This window comes from Styela clava, chromosome 12 (assembly GCF_964204865.1).
Source record: "Styela clava chromosome 12, kaStyClav1.hap1.2, whole genome shotgun sequence".
Taxonomy (NCBI): Eukaryota; Metazoa; Chordata; class Ascidiacea; order Stolidobranchia; family Styelidae; genus Styela; species Styela clava.
This window is the reverse complement of record NC_135261.1, coordinates 3,108,289-3,131,842: the sequence shown is the minus strand read 5'-3', so window position 1 is coordinate 3,131,842 and position 23,554 is coordinate 3,108,289. Positions and strand designations below refer to the sequence as shown.

The 23,554-nt window shown below is 35.7% G+C and overlaps 1 protein-coding gene across 2 annotated transcripts in view; it reads left to right on the top strand.

Annotated features, from left to right (window-relative positions):
- The window catches only part of LOC120329799 (receptor-type tyrosine-protein phosphatase beta-like), a 28,063-nt gene extending 5,166 nt beyond the window's left edge, over nt 1-22,897 (top strand). For both annotated transcript variants that reach the window (XM_078118850.1, XM_078118849.1), the window contains exons 8-28: nt 879-959; nt 2,275-2,343; nt 5,581-5,664; nt 6,032-6,067; nt 8,670-8,792; nt 9,523-9,567; nt 10,589-10,885; nt 11,126-11,407; nt 11,818-11,965; nt 12,251-12,390; nt 13,027-13,293; nt 13,566-13,826; nt 14,231-14,530; nt 14,740-14,885; nt 15,715-15,841; nt 16,239-16,493; nt 17,211-17,456; nt 17,769-18,011; nt 18,852-19,133; nt 20,004-20,276; nt 20,513-22,897. In XM_078118850.1, coding sequence (XP_077974976.1) covers nt 879-959; nt 2,275-2,343; nt 5,581-5,664; nt 6,032-6,067; nt 8,670-8,792; nt 9,523-9,567; nt 10,589-10,885; nt 11,126-11,407; nt 11,818-11,965; nt 12,251-12,390; nt 13,027-13,293; nt 13,566-13,826; nt 14,231-14,530; nt 14,740-14,885; nt 15,715-15,841; nt 16,239-16,493; nt 17,211-17,456; nt 17,769-18,011; nt 18,852-19,133; nt 20,004-20,276; nt 20,513-20,781 — 3,974 coding nt within the window. In that variant the 3' untranslated portion in view covers nt 20,782-22,897. The remainder of the gene's footprint in view (nt 1-878; nt 960-2,274; nt 2,344-5,580; nt 5,665-6,031; nt 6,068-8,669; nt 8,793-9,522; nt 9,568-10,588; nt 10,886-11,125; nt 11,408-11,817; nt 11,966-12,250; nt 12,391-13,026; nt 13,294-13,565; nt 13,827-14,230; nt 14,531-14,739; nt 14,886-15,714; nt 15,842-16,238; nt 16,494-17,210; nt 17,457-17,768; nt 18,012-18,851; nt 19,134-20,003; nt 20,277-20,512) is intronic.
- Nucleotides 22,898-23,554: the final 657 nt, after the last annotated feature.

Genomic DNA, 23,554 nt, shown 5'->3' with positions numbered 1-23,554 from the left:
ATAGTCAACAATTTTATAATCGGCGGATTGTAACTTTTATTGATCCAGATGATGCAACAGCACCACCTATTGACATTTAATATGAGGAAACCCTATCTTTTGTTTGAAAATATTAGCTTATTTTTAACAATATGTATGTACTTTTATTGCTAATATAGTTCATTTTTCATTTCTGTGGCTTCCCTACAGAGGAAGACAAACTAGTATTTATGAAAATATATTGATATTGAAATGATAATCTGAATATAATACAATCGCAATTTCAATGCGGAATTTGAGATTGGGTTTCTCATTGGTTCACACGACATCTAGTGGATGCCTGTTTTCAAATTGAGAAATATGATCTCCCACTACTTAGGTTCTCAAAGTGCTTGGTACGTAGCTCCAGGACTCCGTTAGAGAAACCTAAGGATTCCGCGAGCTATTCATTCACTTATTTATAATACAGACTTGGCTAATTTGCATCTGTCCATAAAAGCATTAAAATTAACATCATTAATGTAAATTGACACAGTAGTGTCGAAATTTGGCAACAAGTCGATAATTCAAATATGACTTTATCTAAAAGTATCAATCGATCATTTTTTATAAATTTACTGTAGGGCTCCATAAATAATAGTCAAACTCATCACGGGTTCCATGAAACCAAAAGATTTAGAACCCCTGTCCTACTGCACCAACACAGGATTTAGCAATTGTCATTATTCTACAGATGTAATAGAAAATTATGATGTGCTTCTACAATTTCATTTTATTTATTCTCAAGGATGGAAAGTCGATTTTGTTGATCTTGTTTCCTCTCAGCATGAAATAACATACTAATTTACTCTTTTCAAACAAGTTTTAGGTCTTTATTTACTCATATATATTTCTTGTAGGTGCCACACCATCTACAAACAATGCTTTCGCTCAACAGCAAGAAGCAAGCAATCAACAAGTGATTACTCAACAGCCTCCACGTAAGTAATCTGAGAGCATATCTCAGGTGTGTTTTATCAACATTCATTGCCCATAAAATGTAATAAAAAAATGTTATTACCGGTATTCGAATTCAGAAATGTTGAAAAGCAAATGCATTCCATTGAAAAACCCTCTACCTGTTACTAGTATAAACAGGTAGTTATAAAATGGCTTTGTCCCATATGCCCGCTATGTCCCTTCTAAAATCGCGATTCCAATATATTCCTACTAAAATGACTATTTCCGATTTGTCCCCATTAAAATGGCTATGTTTGCTATATCACTACTAAAATGGCTACGTCCTTTTTAAAATTGTGATAACGTGATCACAATTTTAGAAGGGACATGAACGACCACTCCCCCCTCCCCAAGAAATCCACAGAGCAGTTGGCAGCGGGCACAATGCTGGCCGTAAAATTTATTTTCCTTTTTCCTTTACAAGAACCACTGGATTAGATATCAAAGAAATCACTTTGCTACAGTCCAGCAATCTCCATTTGCATAATCATACTGGAAAAAAAGCTGTGAATCAAGAGTCTCATGTTGAGTTTAAGTCACAACAAATCATATGTTCAAGTCTTGACACAAATCAAGTCGCTGCACTTCTAAATCACAAGGGCAAAGACGATTTCGATGTTTAACTTTGCATTTTAAAATGTGTTTTTATGAATGAATATGAGGCATAACGACTTTAAATCTCTATATTGCAACCAATGTTATTTAGAAAATTAAAACTAGGATCCCGTTACAGATAATAGACTTGGTTACTGGGCCGCAGGCTCGAAACTCAATATGAAATACCAGTACTATAAAAAAAAATAGGTCATTACTCATTATAATATTTTCAACGAAAATTTATATCTAAAAAAATTATATTCGTAACTTCAGCAAACATAAGTGGGCCGAATGAAACACTTAATGGGCCATGGGTCACAATTTGCCCACCTCCTATGGCCTATGCTGAGTAATCGCTGCAACAAGCTAATAGATACCAATTTATTTTACCAATAAAGCATTAATTTACATGGTAAATCATACTCCAGCAATGTTTTTTTTTTCTAATTGTAACTCTGTAAAAAATGTCTTCATGTTTGCAACCAGGATTGATTGATATTTACCTTCACTTTGATTCTTTCACAAAGTGACTTCAGCTGACTCAGTTTTCCTCAGCACTCAACCATATCTCATAGGATTTTGTAGTGATTTGCTGTGTTTGGTAAATAACTGTGTGATGTCAAAGTGTTCCTAATGCTTAGCATAATGTGCCAGCTTTCAAACATCTGAATCAAATTTTTTTTATCTCCATTTCATTAGGTCAGCGCAATGTAACCTATGATGCACATAATTTCAATATGTCGTTAGGAGACACAAGGAAAACATCAGGTTAGTTCAAATTTTCGAGTGGCGTAAATGTAATTGCATTCATTCTGTATGATAAATTTGTTTCAATTCCAGTTGATTAGTTTGGGTTATGTTCTAATGGTTTAATAATGTGGTTAATTTCGTTAAGCTGCCGTATATATATCTCAACTTTTAACTGCATATCCTGTTATGTGTTGTACAGTTGTGAATAGTTAGTTATGTGTAAGTGGATTGCTGGATTCCTCGTTGCTGTAGGGGGGTTCACGTAACCACTGGTCGGTGGTTACAGCTTCCTACACCTCCGAGTTCATGTTTCTAAAAATAAATAACTGGCTCACTAATCCCGTACCCTACAATGACCAGTAACCGGACGAGAGGCCGCGGTTCATCATATGATTAAGCCTTCCTACCAGCTCTCGTATCCCCTTAGATAAATATGTAAATCGTATTCTATCCACACCCAGAACATAACACTCTATGATTGAAAATGCTATATATCAACTAGTAAAGATTTTGTAGTAAGTTTTCTAATCTAACATTTCTATATTATTCAAGACAAATTACAAAGTTTGATGTTATAATTAATAAAACTCAAAAACGGTCTTACTACTCAGGCGCGCAGCCAGGATTTTTTAAAGGAGGGGGGAGGGATCCATAATCATAAATTCCCATTGCGGTCTGTAACAGTCTTCGCATTACGCGCTCGTTGAAGGGACGTCTTTTCAGCGTATAATGATTATTCTTGTCGCGTGAAATATTCAATCTCTGACAACTACAAAATTCTAAAATGTCTTTATATATTAGTTTAATTGTGTCCAACGTAACTCGCGGTTGCTTCTTCTTACGTCAAAATTAAAACATTAGTTCTCTGAAATGCCACGGCGATCGGTGGACATAAAAATATGAGATAAACGGTGTATTTAATTTTAATACGTATTTTTGGAATCTTGCCAACTCCTTATCGCCGTTAGAAAAATCTCAGTAACTGATATAAAATCCCGAAAAGTACAATTTTATTTCGTACAATGAAAATGCATATGAAGTATATCGTTAAATCAAAAATACATATTCATCGCCGCGAATACGCCACTTGTTAAAAGAGCCGACGTTTACAACGAAAAATGATTTTCTGTTGTGCAAAGTAATCAATTCGTGGCCGATGAGGGCATATTAAAATATCTTGCTTTATTAATGTAATTCTCTTCATTTTAACCAGCGTTTGCGTCGACAAAACAAAACAAGTTTTTACAATTCACAATTTTAAAACAACTCGGCCATTTGCCGACATAAAAATTTGTGGTAACTGCCCGTCGCCTATCATATATTGTTTTGATCCGTATTTTTTTCTATTTTGCAAATTCGACAAATTTGAGATGTGCTTGTAACATTGACTCCCTTCAATCGCAATGCTGACACTCCGATTATTTTTAAAGATAAAACTTACTGAAAAATCCGTAAATCTACTGTAAATTCTCATGGAGTAAAATTTATTTCAGTACAATAAAAATTAATGGATATACTTCGGATTAATTATCTTATATATCATCACAAACCGGGAAAAAATCGTGTTTTCAACCTTGTTTAATTATAACACGAAAATTTTCTACGACAATTTTTTCCCACTCACAATTAATCGTGTTTCGATTTAAGTGACGGTATGTTCCTAAACGGCGACCAACCATAATGTGCGCCGTAGGCACACGAAATTTTGCGATTTTGCGACTAGAAAAGCGTTTTTAGACTGTCGCGGGACTCAACAAAACTTATATTGTTTACGGTTTTATTTTCAGTATTTTATAATGCCGCTTTTCAATCAAATTTAGATCGCGGTTTTACTCCTTCTTTTGTCTTTAGAACCTAGCCACCGAACGAATTCACAATTCCGTGCAAAGTACAAAAATAAAATAATTATCATGTTTATCGTGGCACAAATTTATGATTTAGAAAGAATAAAAACCGACGTAAGGGCGTTACGGCCTAAATAACACGCTGATGAAAACATGGGCGATTTTAGCAGAAGGCAATTGCACGCTTTTTCAGTTTTCACATTTCCGTGCGAGTACAAAAATAAAATAATTATCATTGTTCCCGCGGCACAAATTTGTGATTTAAAGAGAATAAACACCAATGTAAAGGGCGTTCACGGCATAAATAACATGCCGCGTTGATGAAAACGAACGGCGATTATAGCAGAAGGCAATTGCACGTGTTATCGGCAACTTTTTCACTTTTCAGAAAATTCCAGCAACCGCTGGAACCCGAACCCCCCAGGGGTTGGCAACCTTTCGTCACTCGCGGGCCAAAATTCACGGTTGCAAGTCATTGACGGGCCGCACATATTTTTAGAAAGTTAAAAACTGAACGGATGGCCTATGAATTATATTTTTTCACACAGGCCAGAAGGTAAACTACAAGCAGCGCGTGAAGATTTACCATTTGAATATTTTTTGCGCCAATAAACTGTTTGCGATTGGCATCAACTTTTCGGCGTTTTTTGCCATTTGTCTAATTATAATTAAATTATAGGCTCATTAAACGAGTAATTGTGAATTATATACTTGTTAGGTTATAATATAATTTAGTCTATACACGTGTTTCATAATGAATTCTGTTACTTCTGTAAAGAATATAATCGTCAAAACAGCTGTTTTGTTGCTATAATTCAGCAAAGCCCGCGGGCCGTAGGTTGCCGCCCCCTGGTGTAGCGGTTAGGATTCAGGTTGTGCGACATCTTGGGGTAGGGAACAACATGGCGCACAACCTGAAAATAGTATGTGTAGCGGTTAGGATTCAGGTTGTGCGAGATCTTGGTGCTGGACACAAAATGGCACACATCCTGAAAATAGTATGTGTGTGTGTGTGTGTGTAGCAGTCAGGATTCAGGTTGTGTGGCATCTTGGTGCTGGAAACAAAATAGTATATGAGTAGCTGTTAGTATTCAGGTTGTGCGACATCTTCGTGCACATACTTCTGGGGCACCAAAAAAAGAAGATAAAATTTCGGCAATAACTGCGTCTCCTGTTTTGCGCTGGTTTCCTTCTGTTTCGCGCTGTTTTTCTCTGTGTTGCGCTCTTTGCGGTGTTTCGCGCTGTATTCAGTAAGTAGTAAGACCCGACTCAAAAATATATGTAACAGCTTCCTCCTGTTAAAAAATAATTCTTCAAGATGTTCATCCACAGGTAAATCGGGTAAAAATGTATTTTTTTTTTTTTTGAAAACTTATGTAAAACTTATTCAAAAATTTATTTTTAATACTAGACCCAAATCAAAGACATGAATATTGTTTGGAAACTGATGTTGATATGACAGCGACTGTGGCAGAAAGAAAGCAACAATATGAAGGTCAGTTGTACTTAGCCATTTGTTTTAATTAGTTTGGGAGTAACGTAACAAAAAAAATGTAATAAATTATTTAATTGCCTGTTCTGGAATAGATTTTCACTCAAGCATTGACTTTGAATGAGAGAATTAAAATAATTTTTTTCACTCATCATAATCGAACATGATTTAATTGCTGACATTTACCTTACCTAAAACAAGACTCAAAATGTCAATATATTTATTCGGTTACGTCTAGGGGAGATAAATACGCAAGACATTTGACAATTTTTATTTCTAAATGCAATTAATAAATTTTATTTTATTTTTTTTAAAATAAATTTAATTTGAAACGTTCAATTTAAAATATAACGAAGACCGTCCTTTTCAGGTATGCAGCAAGGCTCTGCGATGTCTCATTTACAAGGTAATAATTTTTTTCCTGTGGTCCAGTAACGTTTTTAACCAATATACGGCCAAATGACGATTTAAAAAAAAAACTATGCTGCCCATTTGGTAATTGGTATTTTACTTGAATCTAATTTCCTTAGCCCAATATTAATTAGCATTTGGCCAAAAGCAGATAAGAAATTCATTCATAACGAAATGAACTAACTGTACTTCAATATGGAGTATGGTATTCAGTTATAACAAGTTATAGTTACATACAATATTTGGCGCCCCTGGAGTATGTACACCAAGATGACGCACAACCTGATTTAAATGTAAATATAAGCATAATATAATGATGAGATAATGCATAATAGAAAAAAAAGAAGATACATATTAAGAAAAACGCGCCTGCGGTTCATATCATATTATTGTCCCAGGGCTGTGGGTTAGGTTGCCGAGCCTATTGGCATCTCTTGTGAGCAGGCTCCTTTTTACTTCCATATTGTTCTTCATATTGTTTCAAACAATCACCCAACCTAATTTGTTTTAATCTTGTTGATTGCCAATCGCAAAATCTAAAATCATCCCCAAAATCTGTAGCTATCATCACAGGAGGATGCCATAATAAAATGAAACTGGATGAGGTAATTGAAATTTAGGTAATTTGAATCAAAATGAATGAAACAATTAGATAAACCAAGCAATGTGAACCAATTCTCAATATCTGTTTTAACACAGATGTGGATTCAAAATTAGCCATTTCAGAACAGCGACTCTTAGGTGTAATGCAAGAAAGGTATATTGCAAGAATGAATAAATAACAATTTGGTTTCTGAATATTACTTGGGTAGATATCAGGAACCAGTGTTGACATCTCAAGTAGTCAATTAAAAAACTCAATACAATTCGAGGTTTAGCAAGGAGTATCCGAAATTTATGATTTTCTTTAATATTCAGAAGGGTAGAGAACGATGTTTTAATTGTCTTGATCAATGGTATTGGATAGATCAGTGATTCTCAACCTGTGGTACGCGTGCCACTAGTGATACGCGGGGGCTTTTCAAGTGGTACGCGAGCAGATTTGAATTATTGCAACAACCGACTTTTGAGGTGGCTGGAATATGGCAGAAACGCTTTCTCTTTATCTTCCATTACGTAATGTATTCGCTGAATAGTTTATAGCGTTACCAGTCCTTCTCTTGATAGAGCGCTCTCGCCCGCTACTAAAAAGAAACGAGACGGGCATATTTCGCCCGTTTAACGTGTTACGTCCACAATATATTTGCATTGAGATTATCGGCAACGAAGAGAGCGTTCGGACTTTGGAGGGGTGGTCGTCGCGTGTCGAGTAGGGCTACCAACCGTCCTGGAATGGCCGGGACATTCCCGGAATTGACATCTGGTGTCCCGGGCTGACGGTTGTTCCTGAATTTACTAACAACCAATGAGTTATAAAATAGAAGTCAATGTCAACGTATGGGCTCCGTTCGAAACTTGAAACGGACAAGCTTTAAGAAACCCAATTCGGTGAGATTTGTTGAAAATTTTAGTTATTAAAGTAACGGTTTGTGACAACGTTTTTTGTTTTTAGTTTATAATACACTTTTAGTGCATCTTATTCAGTCAGTTTCCAGGCTCGCATAGCCTTCTATCTTAAGACGTCTTGCATACAGCTCTTTGTCTTAGCGAGAGTTCATCGATTGCCGATAATGCCGTAAGGATTACAAATTTTAACATACACTTTTGGCAGAAAATTAAAATAAAAATTCACTTGTAGAAATTAACAAAGATCTTCCCAAAGCGGCAAAATCTCAAAAATAATTTAAATACCAGACAGACTAACTTTTTTTGTTAAAGAATTAAATCTATTTTGCACAAATTGTACATTTATCCTGGTTTAGTTTTTTTTTGCGTTTATGCCTTAAAGAGTCAACATTTCACAAGTTTTTTTGATTATGATAATTATTATTTACAAGCTTTAAGTTTGTGAAAATAACGCTGTGCGATCATCAATCTTTGATGCGCAGCGCGCACTGCGCATTTGGTGTCTTTCGTGTTTCACAAGCTTCTGTTGCATCAATTTTCTAATTCTAGACATTAAAGTGTCTCGGAATGGTTTAACACAAAGTTGGCGACCCTAGTGTCGAGATACCCTGATAGATACATCATAATGATGTTACTATTATTACCTAATGTATGTGTTGGTTGATCGGCATAATTTTGACTTTTGAGGCCAAATAATTTGAAGACTAGGTTAGGCAGTTCCGGATAGCGCTAGCGCCAAAATTTATTTGTCCGAGTTTTGCGATAATTCAGTGGTGGCGATGATTAGAGCCGTTCAGCTCTTACGGTAGACGACGCAAATTTTCTCGTGATTTTGCATGCAATTAATACGTTGTTACTGCATATAATTAATACGTTGAAACTTTGCATGAAGCTCTAAAAGTAGTGGCACATAAAATACTACCATAGAGCGTTTTTGTGCCATTGTTTCCCGCGACAAAAGCGGTTTTGTCGGTGGTACGCGGTCAGTAAAAGGTTGAGAACCACTGGGATAGATCTTTTGAATCATTGCTGATTCTGATGCTGTAGTGAAGTATATATTATTGTTGTTACATATCTACATTCAAAATCAGACAAAAATTTCGCTTCAAAATTGTATGATAAAGCAAAAAATGTTGGATTACGAATAGTGTCTGCTGTATCTGGTGATAACACAAAAGTAAGCGTTTATGGAAGCACATTCAACATGGACACAGGTGAGTTGCAAGTTGCTTTAAAAATACAGGTTTTAAGTAGAATGGTACAAATCGAAAGAAATAAGTTAGTGGATATGAATATTTTGGGGTTTATATAATAATTATAAAATCAGATAATGACAGGATATTCCGATATCAGTGTCACAAATCCCAAAGGGGCATAAAATAGGAGAACCTAGCAGATATGTTCGAATTCTACCCATATCTCAGTCTATTCTCCAGTTCAAACAATTAATCAAATAACACTCATAGCAAAATACTAATTTAGGGTTTTCCAAATTTTTGGGCAGCGGACCCCTGTTCGTAAAAGCTTATTTTTGACGAACCCCAAAATCTTGACCTGTATTATGTCATCATATGGGCAATAGCTAAAAATGCTGCCTCACACATGTAGATTATTGCAAAAGGCAATAAAATTTAATCGCCTTTTCTAACAACAATAGATATTTGTCAGCAACACTCAACCAAAGAGGTACAATGTCTTTTTGATTGAATTCAATCATCAAAGATCTATCTTTTCATATCGTGCGGACCCCTTGTGCAGTCATCACGAACCATAGGGGTCCACGTAACTCAGTTTTTCGATAACCCTGCTCTAATTTATCAATTTTTCACATCTTTAAATGCTTGCTTGGATGGAAAATGAGGTTTTTAAGCTGCGTCAAAACAGCTAAACAGCAAAAACACATTTATTTTCCTAAATATTGAGATTAGAATTTCATTTTTACAGGGGACAAAACAATTAATAATACATACAATGAAGATGATTTTAAATGTAAGTACAGTTGCTTTATTTTTTACTTTTATTTGTTTATTTATCAAGAAATTTGTCAGCTAGGAAGCGCTAAAACAACGACCTCGAAATTGTTGATATAATTTTAATCGATTCCATATTTCAATAGTTCAGTCTCTTAAGCTTGACAGTTGTATAATGTGTGGACCTTTGAAAATATACTTTTAGTCCATCATTGATTTTCATCAATCAAGACGAAGGTTTGATTTCTACATGAAATAAAGGGATAGATGGATCCTGGTTGTTGAGAGGTAGTCTATTGTCAGTGGTCAAGCCTCTTTTTCCAATGACTCAAATATCAAAAAAAAATTATGTGAAATATCCCAAACCGAGAATATACGCTCATATACTAAATGGTAGGCAGTGCTTTTATGGCCACAACATAAAATTTCCATAAATATTGATACAATTGCGAGCTCCAAAAAGCATTATTATTCCCCCAGTATAATTATTGGCAATCAGAGATTGAATAACTATTTGTAACGTCATAAAAAAAAACAATAAATACTGTTTTTGCTCAAATACTGCACCCATATACAATAGTTATTTTAGAATGGTTTAATATTAAATACAAAATAACAATAAAATTTTAAGAAAAAAAAAATCAATAACTCTTTTGTTTCCAATAGTTTTTGTTAAAATAAGAACCCAAGAGGATTTTTGGGGACACAATTGTTTTACTATTCTGATTTACAAGTACTTGGTATTTTCCGAAAATGGTACCTAAGTAAAGGGCTATGAGTCATTGAGACATATTTTAACTGTTTTTTTACACAGGGTGTTTATGGAAATGCTATATTATCTATAAAATCAAAATATTGATAACTTTTGGTAATTGTCTCTTTGTATTATTTCTGTCCCACGAATTTTGGCATGTATGTATACAAAAACGGGAGGGTGAATATTCAAATATGGAACTACAACAGTTTGTGTCATATTTTACTACATTACAGCAAGTTTATGACTTAACTTTAAATACTTGACACAGACTATTGTTTAACAGGTCAAAGTTTAAAAGTTGTTCAATCGCAGCCCCCAGCAAGCGAATTCATATCAGGTGCGAACATCACCTGGGATCTCCCCAAAGCCAGAAAATATGTCAAGAAGATTCAAGTGATAATCAGTGATAGATCGGGTGAAGTTTGTCATTCTCCACACCTGACTAAATTTTCCAAGGAATGGAAAATTGATGATAGGAAGCTGGAGTGTGGTAAAAGATACCATACTACTATCTATTGTACCTATTCTGATGAATTGGGCGATTTCCAGCACCCTTCTGGAGACATAGACTTCTATACACGTGAGTGTTAGGCACTAATATTTTAAAAATTTGCAAAAATAAAAATTGGTTTACTTTATCATAATCATAGATCAGTGTTGGAGATGAGCTTTGGAATTGGTCATTGCTGAAATTAAATAGTGTTAAAGCAACAGTTGTTGTTTTCATTTGTTAAGTTCCAACTTAGTCAGACAAACAGTTTTCATGCGATGACTAGAAGACCGCTCTTACTATTCACTTTTTTATGTTTTTATTTACCAGGACCAGCAAAGCCGAAGGATTTCAAAATTACATGTCAGGCAGATTCTTTCACTTTGAAATGGTCAACATCAACAGGAAATTGTGACAAACACTATGTTGAAATCTATGACAAAGACAAAGATGTTTTGCTAGACCGTAAAGAAGTTAAAGGTCTTGTGCAAGAATGCAAGTTTGATGTTGATATGCAGAGGAATATCTATCTTGGTAGAGAGTACAAATTCAAAGTCACTTCATATTATGAAGATCAAGACAACCCATCCAACAAGGAGAAATTATTTGTTGGTAATTAAGATTTATTTTTATTCCCAATATTGTATTTCTATCCTTGCCTAAATTTTTATCTGCATGAAATTATAAAAGAAATAAGTAAGAAGACATAAATCTATATTATGGCCTGGTTTTTCTGAATACTCTGAGATATAATTTTGAATACTTTGTGTTACTTTGATACAATATAACTATGAATAATTGTCTAGAACAGTGGTTTGTCAAGTCTCACGCCCCAGCTCTAAAATAACTAGCTAACAATAAGCTACAAATTATAGACAGTGAGGCGAAAGTATGTTTTATTCGAAAAACACATTGCAAACAAGTGGATGGAACATACATATCGTAAATAAAGAAATGTAAATATGCAAAATAAAAAATGAAAGATTAAATCTTTTTCGAATCGAATCTTCTAATGATACTAGGTGATAAAAATGGTCCTCAAGAAGTCAGAGCCAAATTTATTGGAAATACAAATGATGTTGAATTGACATGGAAGAAACCAGATGGCAGTTCATGGAATTCAAAAGTAAACTACATTGTTGAAGTGTTAACGGAGAATAAAGTTTTCATGTAAGTTTTAAGTTCATTTTGGTACATACACTTCTGGAGCGTCCAAATTTATTTATATGATATTCGTGTTAAGCATGATGGTTAACATTTAACTTAATGATCATGCATTTTGAACTCTTTACCAGCCAGCTATTCTTTAATCCAAATTTGCTCTGATGTATATAAATAAGAAGGTAACATTTGATTATAAAGTAATTCACTTGCTTGCTTAAACTATAACTTCATTTTTGTATCAAGTATTACTTTATGGAATATTGCTCCAACATCTATATTTTTGTATTCTAGAAATATTAACACTACCGACACAAAAAGCAAAATTGATGGTTTGAAACAGGGAACATCCTACACATTTCAAGTTGCAGCAATAACCTCAAATGGGATGCCAAGTCTATGGATAGTATCCAATTCACTAAAGACAAAATCAAGTAAGATAACCATACCATGTGTGAGAGGATTGTTGGACTGCTTGTCACCGTAAAGTAGTTCACGTAACTACCTTACGGCGCGGCTGTGTGGCTCATCGTGCTAAGCGTTAGGAATACGCTCGCCACCGCACCTCTGATTACTCTTCGTGGGTTTGCAGGTTCGAATCCCATGTTGGGATAGTTTTGTGCGAGAGGCTTGCTGGACTCCTCGACGACGTTGGGTGGTTTATGTAACCGCTGGTCGGTTACGGCTGCCTCCACCATCAAGTCCATACTTCCGAAAAGAAGTAACTAACTAATCCCATACCCGACATGGAATGGTACCCGGACGAGAGGTCGTGGTTCGCCATATGGTTGGGCCGTAATATCTCCCCGGGATAAATATGTAAATCTTATCCTTATCCTTAACGGCTTTCTCCACCATCAAGGCCATGCATCTTAGAAAAATGAAAATAACTGTCCAACTAATCTTATACTCGACAGAGTTGGTAACCGGACGAAAGGCCATGGTTTGCCATATGATTGGGCTGTTTTATCCACTTTCCTCTCCCGCGGGATGAATATGTAAATCCTACACTATATTAAACAACTATAGCATAATATGTCAAATATCAATAAAATTTAAAATCTTTTCAGGTTCTGTTAAAGTTGAAAAATTCAATGTCCAGCGAGGAACGGAAGATTCTGCTACTACACTTTATTGCACTTGGGATCCTCCAACAGGAGTAGAAGAGTATAAACTCCGGTATCGACAAGGAAATAATTCCTTTGTTATGTGTCTGGGAAAAGATTGCAAAGAGTATGTTATCCGGGATCTTTTGCCAAACACTGTGTACAGAGTTGCTATTAAAGCTGATCAAGATGGCTATGGACCTTATACAACTCCGGAAACTATTACAACAGGTTTGTATTGTGTGGTTCTGCATTAGGCTAGATATGTTGGCCAGATATGTATGTTTTCCTCTTGTTGAATTCGCAGGTGCATATTTTGTGAGAATAATAATGTGAGACAGGATTGCTTGGCTCCTCGCAATAGAGAAATAACTGGTTAAAAATTTTCATACCAGATATGTACTGGTAACGAGGAATTAGAGGCAGTTAATAGTCCATGGTACACGATATGAATAAATCAGCTTTCCTCTCCACCAGCATAAATATGAAAATATTCATTTCAGATGTTGGACAAGTTAGTAAAGCGTGGTTAGAACTGGACAAAGACAATTTGGATTCTGTGGTCGTTAAGTACAATGAAGCATTGAACGCTACATGTCACATCATTGCGCTAAGGGACTCCAGTGCAGAGGACCAACCGCGGGTCCACACAGATGATGGTCTATTTACAGATTTGAAGAATAATTGTAGTTACTATGCAATAGTGACACCAAAGTATGGGAGGGATAAAGGTAAAGAAAAGCAAACTCAGGAAATTCTAACAGGTAAAACGAACTCTGTTTACAGGGTGAATATTGTGAGCACATTTTTTGACTTCCCAGCATTGCGAGTACATGTCCACCAGGTACTGCTTCCACAACTATCGAAGTCAAAGTCATTGCCATATTGTTATTTATGGAACATAAAGCACACCTAATACTTTTTTTAAATGGATCGTGCGACCAGACGCGACCAGCCAGAATTAAAAAAAAAGGGAGGGGGGGGGTCAAAATCGGAAAATCACAATCCCTTCCGTAACAGTCGCCGTGACTACGCACTTGTTAAAAGAGCCGATTTTTTTCATTGTATAATGACTTTTCTGTCGTGTAAAATACGCTAATTATTGACAATCTTTAACACTTTATAAACCATTTAGCAATAAAAATTTATTGTGGGAAATATTTTTCAGCACCTAAAGCTCCTCTGATAATGAAAAACAACTTCATACTGGATGAAGAAAACCCAAGTTCAGTTTTCCATCTCTCCTGGAAGTCCCAACCGAATTGCTGTGGAGAAGAAGTAAAAATTTCATGCTTGGACTTCAATGATGAACCACAAATACTAAGACATGAAAGAGAAAGCAATGAAGATGGAAAATGCTTTCTTACATATCGAGGTGGTAGATCTGGTTGCAAATATGGAGTGCAAATGAGAACACAAAATCGTGGGGGTTTTAGTGAATGGTCAAAGCCATTTGAATACACTACAGGTGAGATATCAGATTTACAGCATAATGTATTTTAATATTTAATATGAGAATTACCACTCAGTAGCAATAAACATCATTCATTGCTACTAAAATCATATATGTTTGTCCACCTGAAAAGATTTCTGAGGCCCAGCATTGTGCCTTGACCCACTGGTTGAGAGTCAGTGCTATGGAACCTTTAACTTCTTTTGTATCTCTTCGTTTAACAGTTCCAGCCAAAGTTTCCAAAATTGAATTGGAAATTGTAGAAGACCAGATTACTTGCTCATGGGATGCATCTTTGAATGCCAATAACTATAAAGTAATCTTGCATGAATACAAACTAAACGGTGAATGGGAAGAACTAGAAGTAAAGGTAACCACCTATGGTGTAATTATATCAGCTATCGGCAACCTGCAGCTTTTTGTTCTCGGAGCACTGGCTCATGTGAATCAAAGTGGTTACAACAGTTATAGGTTGTGGAGCTAAAATGGGACGCATTTTTAAGTGATGCAAGTCGGTCGAAACAAATGTTATTTTATTAGTTTATCACTAATCTTAATATTGCATCATTCGTATTCTATTTGGCTTCTTGGTAAGCACTAGATTATTGCACTCCAAGTAGTTTCGGAAAGTTTTAATAGCCACTGACAATAGAGTATATGTTGCGGCCTCTAGTAGGTTTGAAGTTGATGGAAAGGATGCCAACTGGCTCTTTTAGTGTTTACGGTTGCCAACTTGCTACAAGAAAACCTACGGGCAGCATGGTGACAAACCATCCCAATCTATGCAAGAACACTTGGTCCATACAACTTTGAATAAAAATTTAGGAGTCCACAGTGAAAAAGGTTGGGAAGTCCCGGTTTGAGTGGTTATGCCATGTTGTTAGCCATTTTAAAATGCATCTGTGTTGGTAAGAGCCGTGGAGTCTACAAGATGCAAACCCATTGTATTTTGTATTTTCCCAGTGGTTTTAGTTTGGTTACCATTATTAGCCTGATGCACCAAGCCTTGATTTAACACAGAAAGGATTTTGATTTGATATTTCTGTAATAAATGAAGTAAATATAGTATGTGCTTTTTATAGTTTTTAGTTTTGTTGAAACTGATTGTTTGAATTTCCTGGTGTGAAAACCCTTCTAATATCTTAGATAGTTTGAATTTCCTAGTGCGGAAAGCTATTTAATATATTGTTCTTTAACAGGAAACCTCTGGACGTCGCCATTCTTTCAATACAGAAGCTGGACATGGAATCTTATATGCATGTAAAGTGATTCCATACAATACAACCGGTGAAGGAGAGACGGCTTGGTCTAACACTGAACTATCTCGTGAGTTATTGTTAACGTTCATGAGTCAGCATTTGCTTCGTTGTTTACATTCAAATTATTTGCTTCCGTACTTCGGATAGATAGGGATGAAAATTGTATCTGAGACTCACATAAAGTTTTCCACTATTTTTGATGCCAATTATTCAGGAATTTGTACTTTTCAAACTTTTGTTTTAATCACTAAACTACCGTGCCAACTTTCATAGAACAGATATATTATTATGCGCCTTGATTAATCAAACTGAAATCTTCATTTTGAATAGTAAATAATATAAATATGTATTACAATGACATTAAATACCTATACAATAACAACAAAACTGGCCGAATGCAAAGTTATATTTCCCCCCAAAAACAACAAATTCCTCTTTGAAGAACTTACATGTTTTCATTTCAGCTCTTCTACCACCCAAAGACCTGACGTTTAAGTTTACAGACAATGGAATCCAATTCTGTTGGAAAAAATCAATTGGAATGTCATCAGCAAAAGTTCAACTCACAGATTATGAGAAGTTCAAAGTTGAAAAAATTACAAACCAGAGTTCATGGAGTCCTTTCGAACTTTATGATGGAACTTCTTATGAATTCAAAGTTTGGGCAAGAAACGGCAGCCATCTCAGCAACCAATATGCATCCATATCTTTTGCAACAGGTAAATAGTTTGGTTAAAAAAATAGATGCATGATTTAATATTTAATAAAGCTTTTGCTAGATTTAATGAGCTCAACCAGGATCTTCATGTCGCTTTGTTTATTGTATATTTGTTAAATTGGTTTAAATTTAAAGTGAGCGAGAAAAAAAATGGACTGAAGGTTTAATTAGGGTATTGGAAACATCGCAAAATTGCCAATATCACCGTTACCTAGAATTTGTGCACCAGCAAAGAAGTAAGAGAATGAGGATTTTTTCATTTCACATGCATGACCTGATGTTGAATGAAGTTATAACTAACTAGTAGTTACATTACCCCTTATAAAGATGAGATGAGTCCAGGCAATTTTGTTCCACATATTTATCCTCCACATAATTAGAATGCAAGAACTTGTGCAGGATAACAATCTTTTGTTTGATGTGTGTTTCTTAACACTCACTAAGTTGCATCAACCACATAACCAGTGTATTCGACGCAGTTAACTAACACCCCGGTACTCTGATACTAACCTGAAAATGACTGAATGAACATCCTATTTCATATGACATATTTACATTTTTATACTTTTTACTAATAGCCACTGTTGAATAAGGCGCTACTATACTTTGGAGGGGCACGATTATTTTGGTGATATGTCTTTAAAAGCCACTGCTTAACTGCCACTGCCAAATTTTGATATGCATAGCCATACGCCAGATAATTATTGATTTTTTTCAGCTCCAAATGATGTCATTGTCAAACGAAATAAAGAGAATCCAGAGACAAGCTTGGACGTTGAAGTTGTTACCAGTCATGATGGCCCATTTACTTTGATCATTAATGGCGATAAATATATAAGTTTTAGGAGCCGGCATTACGTAATCAAAGATTGTCAACCCGCAACAAAATATGTGATTGGTGCTCAATCTATCTTTGACAAAAACAAAACGACATCGATTACATTTGGGAAACCAGTAACAACATGTAAGTTGGGTTTTGTTTTAGCCAAATAAAGCAGTGCTGATTCTCAGGAAGCTGACCATTTCTAATTTACAGATTAACAAAAAAAAAATGCAAATATGCATCGATATTGCATGCTAATATATATTGGCCCCTGGATTAGGCAAATGTGCTGACCATTAGAACTAATTCCTTAAGACACTTTTCATACTTTTACTTCAATCCACTGAATGTAAGGATACTGCATTGTTTTTAAAGTATCACAATTTTTCTCTTGATCTGCGTATACTCCATTTTATTTTGCACCTAGCTTCAAGTTTTTTATATCATTGACAGTTCCAGCTAAAGTATCTGGAGTTACTTGCTTCCCAATTGAAGACACATCTGGCATGACCTTGAAATGGGAAAATTGTGGAAATCCGAGTATCAACTACAAAATAAGCTGGTCAAAGGATTATATCCCTCTTCATCCCATTACTTGTAAAAGTTCCGAACACAAGTTTGTTGATCTGAAGCCGGGAACTTATGAATTCAAGGTCTCTGCTGGAGGCGCTGATTCTGATCCTTACACAATTATTGGTAAGTACCGTTAGCTAGAAATGAGGTAATTGATGTCACGACTGGTTGCCTTTATGAGATATTCTCATATCTTCACCTTAAACAAGGTTATAAACAAGCTGGTGATAGATAATAAGCTAGTGTTTTAGAAGGCTCGGTGATGTGGCGCGATGTGGTTCGAATCCTATTCGAGGACAGCTATGTGCGAGATGATTCCTGGGCTTCTCGCTGCTGTAGGGTGGTTCACGTAACCACTGGTCGGTTACGGCTTCCTCCATCATCAAGTCCACGCTTCCGAAAACAAGTAGCGGGGAAACTAAACTCATATCCGATATGGACTGGTAACCACACAGGAGGCCATAGGTTTGCCATATGATTTATTATCCGTCTTATCGGCTTCCCCTATCCCCCCCCCACCCCCCGGGATAAATATGTAAATCCTATCCTAGCTACCAGAGCTAGCCAGTTTGTCATTGTCTAACTCTACAATATCGAATAATAGATCCTAGCTTGTACTTACCCATTCACCTACAATCATTCAATACATAAACACATCAATTGTAGGAACAGGAAAGGCAATGAGACACCTAAGCATATGAAAAGACACAGCCTCTCATTCAGTTACCATTACAGCCCAAGAACATGCGATAGATCCGGATTTTCATAGTTATCCATGGGAACTGGAAAACCGAAAAGACAGTTTGATCATATGGCATATCACAACCTCTCATTTGGTTACTAACCCATGTCGTATAGCCATGTCGTAAACTTACTCTTCTTCTGGAATGAATATAAAATTCTGTTCTATTAGTAGGTGACCACATTTTTCTCTATTAAACCAAAATTAAATTTATTTTGCAGTGCCAGAAAGTCCTAAAATCAATGTTGAGATTCTCACAAGCAAATTGATGCACATCACCTGTGATAATGTAGACCATGCTGACAATTACATTTATAAGATACTCTCAGACAATTTGGATACACTGAAGACTCTGGAAAGCAAGCAACCTGATTTGTGGGTTGACGAACACCAATTCCAATTTCAAGTCGGTGCTCTCTATCTACTTGCTGTCCAAGCTTGTTGTCACGACAATAATGAACAGAACCATACGAGCCTCCCCACAAAAAGATGGTTGTATGCAGGTATAATATGAAGGTTCTTGTTTGGCACATCTAAGACATGCATGTCATTGCAGCTGTATGGATTTGCAGGATCAAATCCTGTGGGGAAAAATTAGATAGGAGGGAATTGCTAGACTCCGCGCCATCACATGCTGGTTCACGTAACAAGTGATTGTATATCGATCTCTCCGCAATCAAGTCCTCGCATTTGAACTGAATGACTGGTTAACTATTCCATTCCAATTAGGACTAGAAACAGCACAAGAATCGTAGTTCGCCATATGATCCTAAAGATTATCCTGGGATATGAAATCTCAATTCGTAATTAAAAGCTGTTATTACTTTCAAAACATTTTGAATTACTGGCTTAATCTTATTTATCCCAGGGTGGGTGAACAATGATAAAACAGTTGAAACTTTTGGGGAACAGCAATTTTTCAATCCAGGCCTGTTTATTGCCAAAAAATTACCAACGGTCCTGACTCACAATTCTGAGTTGGGTTCGACATTAGGTTAGGAAGGATTTTCACTCCAACTCCTGACTTTTGCATATACAAGCCTTCTTCTAAGAGTGTGGAGAATGCTTAGCAACTGTGGAAAATTCTGGACCTATTTATTGCCTTCGAAAATCTGTCATCCAGACTCATAATTTTGACTTCATTGGATGCATGCCACACTCCGACGGGCCCTGCTTTTTGGTTCAGTACTTCATCTTTACTACAATGCGTATATTGATGATATATTGGGAAATTATTTATCCTTATCAGATTGTATCCCACAAGCTAATCAACAATTGTATGTTTCCAACGCTTTTCACAATGCAATATAGAGCAAAAAGTTTATGCATCTGAACTCTAAGTTGAATATAATTAAATTAAATATATTTACCAGGATTGGAAAAACCTTCAGATTTGAAAGTCAATCTTGACAATGTTTCGCCAACAAGCAAAGCCGAATGCACATGGAACAAATCACCTGGAATGCTGAAAGCAAAGATACAAGTTCAGGATTCCAAGAGAAACATCATTGAAGCGTTGGAGACTCCAGACTTGAAATTTGATCTCGAATGGCTCGAGCCTAACCAAACGTATGAAGTAAAAATTTGGCCGGGAGACGGCAAAATGTTCTTTCATGATGATTGTGCAAGTTTAAAATTTGTGACAGGTTTGTGAATATGTTTTATTTTTATTTCTCTATAATGAATGCTATTATAGCTACTTAAAATTGTATGTGCATCGTCTGGCCTTATAGTATTTGAAGTGTCCAAGCGAATCAAAAATGAAATTTAGGTTTCCCGTTTCCCAACAGCTTTCCCCAACGAAAATATTTTTGTCTTTTCTAAAAAAGAATTCCCAAATACTGATATAATCATTACAGTATACATTTCATTTCAATTTCAGCTCCCAACCAACCAGACAAGGTGACTTGCACTCAGAACAAACAGGACAGAACCCATTCTATCGATGTTACAATTTATTCTGATTATTCTGGGCCTTTCATCGTTCATGTGTTGGACTCTCGCCGGAATATAGCTAAAGAACCGATAGAAACCAATGACAAAAGCATGACTGTAACCAACTTACAGGCTGGTGGGTCATATTTTATCTATGTCCAATGTAAATTTGGGGATTATCTTACGGCTAAGACACATGGTATGTATTGCAAATAAACGTTTGCTTGTTTGTACTCCTGAGAAATGAATCTAGCGGTTACTGCGGGTCGAACCTCTCAAAGTGATCATTGAAATATTTGATTTATATTTAAATATCCGAAACAGAACTAAAAATTAACGAATAGATTTCAAAAACGCGAAAACGAGGCAGTATTTACGACGACGCCTGAAAATCAGTCTGAGCGAGAAAAGTGTCGGAGCGGATGCGAAACTACGTCACTCTATGCATTTTGCTGATTGGCCAATGTCCCGAAGTAAACAAGGAAGTCGAAGCTCGGGGAAACATCCATTGAGTCCGCAATTTCCATTTGATTCCCTCATTTCTGGGAATCCTGACATATTCAGTTTCGATTTCTAAAAACATTCTGTATCACACATAGCAATTTTTAGAACATCAGTTCTCTTAGGAACTCGCGTTTTGCGGCCTCCGGCCAGACCACCTGTTGCTGTCAAACTTGGCAATTACAAATTTCGGCGCTCCGAAAGTATGCGTACCAAGTTGACGGACAACCTAAACCCTAACCTGGCACAGATACTATTTTCAGGTTGTGCGACATTTAGTACACACCTAAATTTCAGAACCCCCCACCCTTTGAAAATTCCTGCCTACGCCCCTGGTTATGGAGCCTGTGAAGAGGTTGGCAATTATTTACGGAGCCTCACAATAAATTTATAAAAATAAAAATTTTCTATTGGAACTAGGTAATGCCATATTCGAGTTACCTGCCTTGTTGCAATATTCCCACTGTTGTCAAATTTTAATGATGCCATTATTGCTCCTTAGGACTGTTACAAAATTACCCAAGTCAGTATTTTAAGAAGTAAACGAATAGCTCGTGGAGTCGCTATGTTTTCATAGGGATCCCTGGGTCTCCATACGGAGCACTTTGAGAACTTATGGTATACATGATATGTTCTGAATAATTATGTGCTGCAGTTATTAGCTTCTCGTATATCATTATGGAACAAGTTCTGTAGTAATTTTTAGTGCATTTCAAATTATTTGTTCTGTATCATTCGATTCAATGCATTCCGATGAATATTTTGTAATTAACAATTTTCACTACCATTGTTCATTCCTAAATTTTGTATGCAGTTATGTCGATGTTTTCTGTTATGAGTAGTTCATTGTGTATTTTCATTTTGGCAAAAACGATTAATCACAAAGTAAAAACGGGGCCACATGTCATTCCTCTTTATTGGCTATTTTGCACAATACGCTCATACTTATTCAAAACTGCGAAAGTAATTATGGTAGCATAGGTGCCTTGGCAAGTCTTTCTCCTGCTTAACAATTAATTCATAAATATTTCTGGCACTCCGGAAGTATGTGCACCAAAATGGCGCACAACCTGAACCTGGTACACATACTGTGTTCAGGTTGATGCACATTCTTCGGGAGCACCATATTTCTTTCTTTACTGATACCCCAAGTTGGCATTATAAGTGACCATGCTATCTCCCTCAATGTTTGTAATTATGTGTCAGTTTTTATTAACTTCTAGTAAAAGCAAAGAATCGAGTTTTATGGAATTGTGAATATTTTTTTTTATTTTCTTAAAAATTTTTGTAAAATGTGATTAATTTTAAACTACCGGCATTTTATTTTATCATATGTAAATTTCATTATAATCAGTATCAATTGTGGATAATATATGGTGGTAATTTTTAGTCTCATTGAACGATCAAAAAATTGCTCCCTAAAAAGGGTGGGATTCTTATATTTATTTCTGGTGATGGCAAAGACAAAGAAGATTATTATACGAGGTTGGATATTGAAATAGTCAACCAGATAAGTAATTTTTTACCGACCAACAGTGAAATCCCAGCAATGGCATAGAGTTAACCAATCCGCCATTTTTGGATTCGAATCAACGAGACTACTTAGGGTAACAGTGGTGGATCGAACCATATTCCCTAATTTTTCTCAGGAGTATTATGTGTTGATTTTTATCAATTTTTTGTGACAAAAATTAACGAGTTTAAATTTTATTGGATTCTGAATGTTTTGTTTTGCAGATATTGTGTGAGTAATTAATTTTATTACATTTCGTTTATCACATGTAATTTACAATATAATTTATACCAATTATCCAGTGTTAACAGCTGTAATTCTAAAATAAATGTGTGATAAATCTCATGGTCTAGCTTTTCTTTGCAACTTGTAAAAATGGAATAGTTTTATTTAGAATACATAGTTAGCATAACAGACGATAAAATAGTTGATAAAACTGATTTTAGAATCATGAAAGCAAACAAAACCTTCTACCCGTCCACAAAAATAGGACAGGGTCGTATTCATTTTTTATTGTCGAAAAATAATAGTAGGGCTTTGGGGGGGGGTGTCATTTATTTTCATTAAAAAACAAAATTACAAAGTAGGGAATTTCCAGAAATTTCAAATATACAAAAAAGGAAAACCGATATTCATTTACATATAAATAAAACGTTTTTATTTAAAAAAAAACTGCTGGGTCGCGTTTCAAGGGGAAGGTTGATATTAAAATCATTTAATAAAATTCAGTCTAGGTCTTTTATTCGGGAAAACACGGTACATATTGGAGTAGGCGATATCTGATCCACTCAATATAGCTGTTATGATTTGTGGTATAATATTCTTGCAGTCAATATATAATACAGATCTATCATTACAAAGGCATAGAAAAGATGCCATGTTTAGCTTAGGCACTCTTTCAAGTTCTCAGGAGTCGTTATTAGGCACTCTCTAACCTATGACTTGAAGGTTGATCGTATTTTTGCGATAGTGGAC